The sequence below is a fragment of the Equus quagga genome, chromosome 1 (genome assembly GCF_021613505.1).
Source record: "Equus quagga isolate Etosha38 chromosome 1, UCLA_HA_Equagga_1.0, whole genome shotgun sequence".
Taxonomy (NCBI): domain Eukaryota; kingdom Metazoa; phylum Chordata; class Mammalia; order Perissodactyla; family Equidae; genus Equus; species Equus quagga.
In genome coordinates, this window is record NC_060267.1 from 184,937,465 (window position 1) to 184,948,689 (window position 11,225).

Genomic DNA, 11,225 nt, shown 5'->3' on the forward strand with positions numbered 1-11,225 from the left:
CCGCGGCCGCCGCCGGAGCTGCGCGGCCCGCCGTCGCGGCCCCAGCCCGGAGGGCCCTCATAGCTCATCGCCCCGGCGGGCCCAGCCCGGGAGCGCCGGCAGCCGCTGGAAATGGCGGCGGGCCCGGAAGCGGGTGCGGACCGCTTCCTCCTTGCTTCCGGCGCCGGCGCGAGGCTGGCCGTTGAGCGACCCGACGGGCGCTTCCGGTGACGTCAGGGCGCCGGCCGTGAGGTCGAAGGGCGGCCAGCGAGGGCCTGTGTGACGCTTTCCGCCGGCCGCAGTGGTGCGTCTGCGCCGACAGCGACCATGGGCGGCAGGTCTGGGCGGCGCGCGCCCGGCGTGCGAGGCAGGGGGCGGGGCTTCCTGTGGGAACCCGGCCGTGAAGCCCGAGCTCGCTTCCGGCGCGGCCCGCAGCCTCGAGGACGCCCGCCCGGTCCTCAGGCTCTGGTCTCGCTGCCGCGGTCTCGCTGAGTGCAGGGCGCAGCCCAGGGAGGCGGGGCGTCCGTCCGTGGAGAGTGGGGCGTCGGGGCCGCGTCGTCCGCGCGCCTCCCGGGCCGCCGGGGAGGCCGTCGCTTAAGCGGGGCCGGCGCCACGCTGTCCTCGAGGTCCCGCCCCGCGCGCGGCCTGCAGGGCCTGCGGTGAGCCCGTCCTCGGGGCGGACCCGCAGCCCGAGCTACCGCGGGCGGAGGCCGAGCGCTCTCGCGGCGGGGTGCAGCCCTGGCGGCGGGCCCGTGGGCCGGGCACCGGGCAGCGGGCGGGGACGCCGAGGGGCCGCGCGCTGGCCAGGAGTGCGCTCGCCGCCGTGAGCGGGAGGGCGCAGCTGGAGGCCGGGATCGCGACACGGCGGCCGCCCCCGGGAGGTGGGGACGCGTCGCAGGCGGAGACGTAGCGGGCGGGCGGGCCGGCGGGCGGGCCGGGCCGGCGGCCGGGTCAGGATGGGGGTCGCCGCCTCCAGAGCGGGGGCAGACGGACGCTCCGGGCGAGCGTGGAGGCCGCCCCCCGCCCGCGTGTGGAAGCCCGGCCCCGCGAAGCCGCGGCGGGAGACGGGCCTTTGAGCGCCACGGGCCTGGTCGTAGAGGCGGCCCCGGTGCAGGGGCCGAGTGTCCCCGTGCGAGAAGGCGCCGGGGGGCCCGCCCGCTGCCTCCTCGGGAGACCGGCCGCCCTGGCTCTGCCTGCGGCTACGGGCAGGACTCCTGCGGCCCGGCGCGCACCGGGGCGGGCGGCGCACACCGGCTCGCGGCGCACTGCTCACGGGCGGTCCGCCGGTCGGTGCCCCCAGGCTGTGCGCGGCACCGTTCGGGGCCGGGGAGACACGGGCGCTCGTCGGGGACCCGACATGGCGTGTTGTCCCGGTTGTCCGGACCTTTCAGCTGGAGAGGCGAGGCGAAGGGAAGTTTGCAGGGGTACGACGTGGGCACCCAGCCTCGGGGGCGGCGGAAGGGGCCGCGGCGAGGGGTGCGCCCTGGGTCAGGCGGGTGAACCTGTCCGCGCCCCGCGGCCGTGAGTGCCGGCCAGGGCCAAGCTCGTGGTCGGCGGGCAGCAGCGGGAGTGACGGCCGCGCGCCTCGCCCAGGCCTCGTGGCCGCCCCAGGGGTGGCGCCTGTTTTCTGACCAGCCGTCCTCTGCGCCCCGTGTTTGCCGGCCCTAAGATGCACCTCGGCCGCGGATCTCGTCGCTAGCTTTCCTGGCGCCCTCGGCGTGAAGCGCGGACCGCTCTGAGCAGACGGCTGCACGAAGGATCCTGCGCAGGGTGGGCCGCCAGGACGCTGTGGGAGGAAAGGCGCCCGCTGTCCCCAGGCTCCCGCGGCGCTGGGCACCAGAGCGCTCCCGGCCCGGTGCGGCGGAGTGCGTCTGCGCAGCCTCCCAAGCGTCCTCCCCACCGCCCGCAGCCAGCCCGCGGACGCACGGACCCTGCTGCACGCCCGCCGGCCCGTCTCCGGTCCAGCCCCTTTGCACGGACGGGGCCGGGGGGCTCCCTGACTCTGCATTTTTACCCCAACACTGTGCAACACCTTCGGCAGGATTTTTCAGGGGTCTAACGTTCTTGAAGCCCGGAGTGAGGAGTTTTTTTAGTGTTCCCCTTGGAGAATGGAACCCTTAATTGACTCTTACTGCATCTTGGGGTGGGCAGAGGGGAGGTGCTGATAAAAGTAATCCTAGACGGCTATAGAATATAACGATCTGGCTGTGTGAGGCTGGGAAAGCAGGAAAAATGGAGAGCTAAGGTCACGTTATGAGAAGAGCGTGGATGGGAGATGACCGTGTTCATCTTTGGAAGACCGTCCGCTGTGTGTGCTGATTCACGGCTTCTCCAAAACGAGGTCACCCCTTCATTTTGACAGCTTGACAGACTTCTCGTGCTGCGTCACAGACACTCCTGCTGCTGCCGTTGTGACGGCTGGAAGGAGAAGCAGGGATAGAGCACTCGCTGTTTAACGAGTGCTTATCGTGTGTCAGGCACTAGAAGCAAGCGCCATGTTCTGTTTTACTACAGTTGGGCCAGGAAACTCGAGGAATGCAAAGACTGAAGAATGAGACCTCTCCAGGGAAGGGATACCATCACTGATCTAATCCGTGAAAAATGAAGCATCTGAGAAAAGCTAGGAAGAACCAGATGTCTGCAGAACCGTTTATGCCTCCTTCCTGTATAAAGCTTCCATTTTCAATCACTGAAATCTCATTTATTTATCAAATATTTTTAAGAGACTAAATGGACATATTTTCAGTCTTCTCCTCTCTAAGTCATATTCCCCAGTAGACTTTGCACAAGTATAGCTCGAGAGAGGGGGGAGAATGAAGTCTGCCTTGGGAAGGATAATATGAGGAAATGGAGATCTCTGATTCATAGGAAGTAGTACAAGGAAGCCTTATTATTGGAGGAGAATGTAGAAGGAGTGTGGGAGAGAAGAGGAAGATGTTTGTGTTACAAACATCCCGGCTTTTTTGCCATATTTCCTGCTTAGATCTCTGAAAGCAGACCATGTTTTTTCTGTTTGTTGGTTTGGTTTGGGGTTTTTTTTTGAGGAATATTAGCCATGACCTAACATCTGTCACCAATTCTCTTTTTGCTGAGGAAGACTGGCCCTGAGCTAGCATCCGTGCCCATCTTCCTCTGCTTTATATGTGGGACGCCTGCAACAGCATCACTTGATGAATGGTACACAGGTCTACACCTGGGATCCGAACCGGCGAACCCTGGACTGCCGAAGCAGAACGTGTGAACTTGACTGCTACCCCACCAGGCCGGCCCCAGCAGACCATGTTTTGAAATACACTTTTTAAAAAACTCCAGTTATAGCTTTTAGTATATCCAGTGCTTATGCTAAAGAGAAAAATTACTTACGGAAGCCTATATTCCCCTGGAATTCTAGGAGGGTTTTGCTTTTTCGTTATTTCAAAGTGATGTATCCTCTATTAGGCCAGTTTTGTCATTTCCTACTACTGGCTTCTCTTGCTTCACTAACCTTTGGGGAATCTTAGACACATCAGGATTTTCTCCTGGTCTTTATCCTAAAATTGGTGAATGCTAAGGTTTTTTATGTTTGTTTTTTGAGGAAGATTAGCCGTGAGCTAACTACTGCCAAGCTTCCTCTTTTTGCTGAGGAAGACTGGCCCTGAGCTAACATCCATGCCCATCTTCCTCTACCTCTATTTTATATGTGGGATGCCTACCACAGCATGGCTTTTGCCAAGCGGTGCCATGTCCACACCTGGTATCCGAACCGGCGAGCCCCTGACTGCTGAGAAGCAGAACGGGCAAACTTAACCACTGCACCACCAGGCCAGCCCTGCTAAGGTTTCTTGATCCAAGAATACCAAACCTGTGCTCTACCCAACTCCATCAAGGGTATTCTTGATTAAAAAGGAGAAGAAGATCCTCATCAAAGTGGGGTTTCAACACAAGAGGAGCTGAGAGGATCCAGAACCTTCGTTTGGTATCTTAGAATTGTATATATAATGCTGTGGCTGAAAGGTTTTAGAATCTAATCCACCTGGGCCTGCGTCATCCCCAATCTTTCTAACATGCATTCTAGAGTACACTGAGTTCTTGAGAGTTGAGCTTCAGGCTAAACAGCGGTAGAGTCAGAGATGGAAACCAAGCCTTCTGATTCCCAGCCCAGTGCTCTTTCCACTGCAACCAGACCAGTTAGGCACTAGGAAAGGTTACAGATTGGAGACACATCTGTTAGAGTCCTTACAGAAAGCAGATGGCAAGCTTGAAACAGGAGAATTCAGGGAGCATTTGTATGTATTTACACGTGTTAAAGCTGTGTACAGGTGCATGTGTAAAGCCTAGAAAAGGTTTCAGTAAACTGGAGCTAGCAGCAGCAGAGATGTTACCATCTCTAGGCCCAAGTGAATGAAGAAAGGGGGCAAATGCTGGCATCCTGAAAGAAAGCTCCATAGAGCCAGCTGCCAGCAAGGAGCAGTGACCACTGATAAAGGGCAGATCCAGTCCAAGGTGATCCTGCTGGGAAAGAGAAGAATAAACATCCTGACCTCACTCTCCTCTCTGGGCTCTTGCTGGAAGTCCCTGTTGGCCAAATCCCGTGGAAGCAGAGGGCACATGCTTCTGTTTGTTGATGCAGTTGAGGCAGACGGGAAGGTGACAAGAGCAGAGGGGTCTGCAGGAGAGCAGTGAAGACGACCAACACTGGGCCAGAGCAGACTGCTGCTTTTAGTTGCAGCAAATTGTAAATATTTCATGGAGGCAGAGATCAATCAGAGAAACTCCAGTCCCTTTATTGTCTGTCAGATGCAGATATTATCTGCTTCCAGTCTCCTGTTTGAATTTGACTGAACATCCAATGTCTCCAGAAGGCATTCTTTGCGAAGACCAGGAGTGGCTGTGTGCTCACCTTTAAGCTGAGTTTCTGAAGGCGTGACAGTCTCGTCCTTTTATTACCTCCTCTCGGGTAGGTCCTTGATGACATTCAGTCATAATTTTCTTATTTCATTCGAAATACTGAAAGGGAAATTTCTTTTTATTCTCTAATAGAAACATGAAAAGCAAGCAAGAGGTACTTTTAGTAGGAAATTGCAGATGTTACCTCGTCTGCTTTTTAGTTACAGTTGGTAGCTTATGTTTTGAGGAAAGAGCATATAGATTAGGGGTTACTTGCTTCAGAACTGTAAGTAGAGTGACTGTAGAATTTATTGTCCACTCTGGGACACTCTGAAGAGTGAAAGAGGATGCTGTTATTCAGTATGCCAGGAGAAACAGTCGTACACTGGGATTATCCCCGGCAAGCCGGACGTTTTGTCATCCCAGCTGTAAATAACTGCCACTATCGGCTAATTCCATCTCTTTCTCATGAAAAGGAAAAAAGAAAAATTGTGACTTGGTGAAGGTGGAAGGATTCCAGGATCCATGTTGAAGACCTTCTTGACTGGCTTATACAACATACTTTCCCTTGACAACTACGTAATCTCATTAAAGTGGATTTTCCTCTGCCCGGTTTAAGCACACAATCTTGGAACTTAGGAAAAGATATTATGAATGAGTACTAAGAAAAAAATTGTTTAATTTTAATCAATACATTTTTTCTAAATTAAAAAAGATAAAAGTACAAAGTACACTTGAAATTTATCTGATGTTATAAACCATTGTTAATTAAAAAAATCTAGAACACACCCGGGTCACCGAATCTTATGAGATCACTCTTGAAACCTGCTTCTTCCAGGAAATTTCCCTCAGCTAATTAGTGAATGATGCTGAAGCCCCTGATGTGGAAATTCCTCAGACCCTCTGTCCTCACAGCCCCTCTGAATGCATTTCACTGTACAGAGTCAAAACCGTTTATTTACTCATTCTCATTTTCCTCAAAGTAGTTATTCTGTGCTGTTGCTCTTATCTGACATAGTAGATTTTATGGTCAGAGTTTCTCAAACTTCACTTATTGGTGTACTTCCGATAAAATGTTTACCATATGCAACTATAAACTCTACTACTAGTTACGAAATTTCATGAAATTGACTCATTTTTATAGTCAGTCATTTATTTGAAAGGGAAACTTTATATTACTATTCTAGATGTGAGATTAGCATTTTTTCATAAATAGATAAAGATAAAGGTGAATCAATGAAAACAAAACAGTGTAATTGAATTCCAGCTTGAGTCATTTGCCCGCTGAGTCTAGTTTAAAGCCTGATTTCCCATTGTCAGAAAAGGAGAGAATCGAGTGGTAGTGAGAGCTAAGGACTTGATAGTACCAAGCTGAGAGTTGTCTCTTATGTAAGCAGAGAAAATAAAAAAGAATTAGATGTTCTTAGAAAGAATAGGAATTAAGAAGGAGTAACTTTCTCATTGTTACTTAATGATTTATCAGTAACACTCACTGAAATCTCATGCACCCCCACTGTGTGTCACAGATCTGGGACACCATGCCCTGCTCACGTGCAGTATTAAGTGATCTGTATGTCATGTGATGTCCTGTATAGGCTGTAACTTTTCTACCCAGTAAAAATGTATTTCCGTGTGTGAAGTTCAGAAACCCTCTAATGGGTGATGATGAGTCAAATTCATGGTTCCTTTTGTAGGTTACTGCACAAGAATGGATATGTGGGAGACCTCTGGGGGCTAGTAATGTTCTGTGTCTCGATCTGGGGGGTAGTTACATGAACGTTAAATTTGAGGAAACACATCCAGCTGTACACTTAAAAAAAATTTTTTTTAAAGAAAATACAAAGTCTTAAGGCTTCTGTTAGCGTGAAGATCTGTATCTTTACTACTATAACCAGGTGACCGTGGATTTGCCTAAACCCTAATTTTTTTGACCCTGACATTTTACAGTTTATGGGAGTTTCTGCTATGTGGTGGAGACGAAAATTTAGCTCTGAGGCATTTTTTTCCTCTTTTCTGGAAAAATTACTCAGTGGGACTATGCTTGTGTAAAAGTGGAAAGATCCTCCTCTGTAATAAAGTGTTTCAAGACAATGTGGCTCCAGGAATCTAAATTGTTCTGTATAATATTGCAAAAGACCGTCTCCATGGTGGTTTCATATTTGGATTTTGATTGCCCAATGCCAGCAAATTGCTGCTGTTCTTGAGAATATGTGTTTTTGTATGTGTGGATGTTTGTGTATGCATGTTCTTGACGCATTTTAAAGTTGAGATCTCAAGACTGAAGGAAAGACAGACAAATATGACTGTCTTTGTATCTTAAGCTGGAGAAGAGAGCCTAGAACAAGTTGACCGAGGTTTGGAGCAGTATTGTCTAGATTAGGGTGTTGATGTCCTAAATTTAGTCGAGACCCAATAACTCAAACTTGGGGAAATGTAGCACTGTTGGGTTACTGTCTGCAGCACCTCTGTCTGCATCTTATGACACCAGAGAGGGGCCCCTATTCACATTCTATCACCGTATGGTGTGTGATTGTCTAGTCAGGGCCACAGCGTGTGGCAGAGACTGGATAGCTAGCTGCTCACCAAATTTGGGTTTCTTCTTCCTGTGCACACACCTCCTCTGCAGTGCAGTGTGGCTGTGTACTGAGATGTGTCCAGTGTCGTGGAAGCTGCAGTGACTGAGGGGCTGTTCTTCTAGGCCAGTCCCACTGAGAGTGCGAGCGCAGGATCCTCCCTGCCATTTCCCCTTCTGCCGGCTTGACACAGACAAGCATAGTGATCGTAGGGAATGAAGAAGTGGAACTGTGAGACGGACAGAACCCAGGCCCTGGAGGAGAAAGGCTCAGCTGGTCAGGAGCATTCATTGACCTGCTCTGCTTCTCTTCCGCTGTACCTTCCACGTCTCGTGCAAAGGTCTGTCGTTGGCAGCTGCTAAACCTGGACCTTGCCGGCAAGACAGACTGGGAAACATAATTTTGAGGCTTCTAGCCTCTGTGCTACATGGAGGACTTTAGAAACATTGGGATATTCCAGAATATTAACAAAAAATAGATGCCTGAGGTAATTTGTTCTCAAGTTACAGGTTCCACACATAGACGTTTAATAAATTTATAATCTAAAATTACCAAGGAAATCCTCCTTATTTATTGAATCAGAATACAACACTGTCACCATCTCCACTGCTGCACCCTAACCCGAGCCAACGTTGTGTCTAACCCAGACCCTTGAAATACCCTCCTGCCTTTCCTTCGTAGCTGTATTTGTACCCGTGTGGTCTTTCCCCTGACAACAGACAAGGATTCTGAAATCAGACACGTCACTCCTTTGCTCAGAACCTCCCAGTCGCTTCCCACCTTGTTTAGAATAAAAATAAAAATCCCAGGTGCCGACCTGGTGTGCGGGGTGCTGATGGTCTGTCTTCCCTGCCCTTCTGTCTGTCTGTCTGTCTCTCTCTCAGCTACACTCAGCACCCTCCGGGATCGTTTCACAGAGCCCAGAAGGCACACTCCCACTCCTGGAGACTTGCTCTCCCTCTGCAGGACTGTGATTTCCCCGGATGATCACACAGCATGCTTCCTCGCTTTATTTGAGTCTCTGATCAGTGAAGCTTTTCCTGACTAAAGTATTCAAAAAAGCTGTCTGTCCATCCTTGTCTTTTTATTCTAGTTTTTCTTCTTAGCATTTTTAGTACTTCTAATACCTATTATCTGTCCATACACTTAGCCTTCCCCGATATGTATATATATATAAATGTATAGTAAAGAACTTAACTTTATCCAAAGGGAGGTCTGGCCTTTGCCCTTCTGGGGAGGTGATCTCTAAGCCCTTGGAATGTGGTGCCTGATAGGAGTGCCTTTGTTTATCTGGGGGCCTCGGACCAGCCAGAGAGTAACTGTGATTTAGGATAGGGGCTTCCATATCACCTGACCTTCTGGGGAGCTGGAAACTGAGCTCAGTCACGTGAGCCGTCAGCCATGCTCGCCCTGTTCCTAGCATGACAGAGTCCCAGTAAAGATGCTGGACACCAAGATCCAGAGCAGCTTTCCTTGCAGGCAATACTCCATGTGTGTTGTCACACGGTGCCAGGAAAGTCATGCTGTCCGTGACTCCTTGAGGAGAGGACCACAGAAGCTCCGTATTTAGACTTTTTCTAGACCCTATTGTATGTACTTCTTCTCTTGGCTGATTTTAATTTGTATCCTGTTAAAAAGAAACACCAGGCCCAAAATGGAGTTGCTTGTGCTAAGCCCCACGTCAGCAAAGCAAGACTTAATGGCAGTTTCAGCTTCTCCCAGGAGTGGAATTTCAAACCCATCAGTCTGGAATTTCCTGACCAACACTAGTGAGGTGATCCACCTGATAAGACCCCTGCCTTCCAGCCCCTCGGGGAAGGTGACCTTGCCTCAAACAATCCACTCTGTTTTCATAGCTTCCTTGCTCTGCTCCCTTCTGCCTATAAAGACCTTCCATTTTGTACAGCTCCTCAGAGCGCCCTCCCATGGCTAGATGGGGTGCTGCCCGACTCATGCCTCTTTTAATAATGCCGATTAGGTCTTCAGATTTACTCAGTTCAATTTTTGTTTCTAACAATCTTTTCCCTGTATACACCAAAACCGTGACTACACAGCTTGCAGTAAGTTCACTGAGTTCTTCCAGTGAATTACAGAAATGACAGTGGTTTTGGGAACACCTTGAGCTTGCGGTTGATGTCAGAACAGAGGGAAGTCTCATGTGGACTGTGTTCTCTAAATTTGCAGTTGGCTCAAACTCACAGTATGTATGTATTTTTGGTTTTGCTCAAAACCAAATATAGGTACAATTCTAAGTACCTAGAACAATGTCTAGCATAGAGTAGGCATTCATTAAATGTTGTAACGAATAAATGAATGAAAGTAGCTGAATAATATACATCAAAAACTAAGAGAAAATTTATCTATGACATCCAATACTAAAGAACCATGTTGAGAAAAGCTTTCAGATAATGCACGGCCAAATCTTCTTTCTCGTGTTCTGAGTAGGGCTGCGGTGTTTACTGTCTTCCAAATGTTGCCTCTGTCCATCCCAACTCTTGGAAGTCTTTGGGATTATTATGTTATTAGGGCGTTTTAGGGATTATGTCTTTTCAGTTTGTAGGAGTCACCACCAGATGGCAATATTTTTATTAGATAACAAGTAGTTGTCTTCAGATACATCAATTTATAGAGAAAAGAAAACCTGTATGAAATATGGCATTTATTAATAAGAAGAACAATATAACGATGCAAGGATAAGATATTTAACTATGCACAGGACACCTGTAAGGGTGTGTCCCATACCAGAAACCCATTTTCGCCATCATAATCCCTTTGAAGACTAAGTAGACTTTGTGCTGGTGTAGCTTAACCTGCCCTCTCAACAAGGACTGGGAGGAGCGCTTGGTGCAGAAGCACAGCCCCTGTGGGTCTCCTTACAGAGTCAGCTGCTGTTGGCCTGGAGTGGGAAGTGTTCCGGGTTGGAATGTGATGCTGATTAGCCTTTCAAACTATGACTTTGGGCTAAATGGTTCTGGCATTGTGTCAGCACTGCAGGATTTTTAAGTGTATCCGTTGTATAGCTAATTCAACAACCAAGAGCAATCAATATCCTAGTGTTTTTCAGTTCCCCCAGTGAAGAGAAGATGGAAGACGGGAGGGAAAATGTGCACTCCTGTCTTCCGGTCCAACTCAGTGCTCTTTAAACCTTAATTCCATCTTCTCCTCTTCATTTGAAGCACTGTGCTGCTATAAAAGATTTGTTTGTATTTAACTCTTTATTTTCTTCTGTTTTATTATGATTTGGTGTCTAATTTCTTTGCTGCCAGAAATTGCACTTTACAGCAGGAAAATCACTTTTCTCTTTCATAGAATTTACATAGAATTTCATAGAATTTCTCTTTCATAGAATACACTTAAATATATCAAGGCTGTCCTTTTTTTTCAGATTGGCACCTGTGCTAACATCTGTTGCCAATCTTCTTTTTTTTTTCTTCTTCTCCCCAAAGCCCCATCGGTACATAGTTGTATATTCTAGTTGTGAGTTCCTCTAGTTCTGCTGTGTGAAACGCCGCCTCAGCATGGCCTGATGAGCAGGGCCATGTCAGCACCCAGGATCTGAACCAGCAACGACTTGGCCACTGGGCTGGCCCAAGGCCTGTGCCTTACAAAGCATTATTAGAATATTCAATTCAACTTTCTCTTTTATAACAGACATTTAATGCTGTTGATTTACAACATCAGATTGATCCGGCCGTTTGTCAGTGTGAAATAGCCCTCAATTTGGGGGATAAAAATCCTTTTTAAATGAAATATATTTGTAATGAGAATATATTTAAATTTGAATTTATATATTATGCACTATTTGAG

The 11,225-nt window shown here is 49.1% G+C and overlaps 1 protein-coding gene across 1 annotated transcript in view; it reads right to left on the reverse strand.

Moving 5' to 3' along the window:
• DHX36 (DEAH-box helicase 36) overlaps positions 1-152 on the reverse strand; it is a 50,673-nt gene extending 50,521 nt beyond the window's left edge. Inside the window, exon 1 of the mRNA XM_046657924.1 lies at positions 3-152. Within this exon, the coding sequence (XP_046513880.1) occupies positions 3-68 (66 nt within the window). The 5' untranslated portion in view covers positions 69-152. The remainder of the gene's footprint in view (positions 1-2) is intronic.
• Positions 153-11,225: the final 11,073 nt, after the last annotated feature.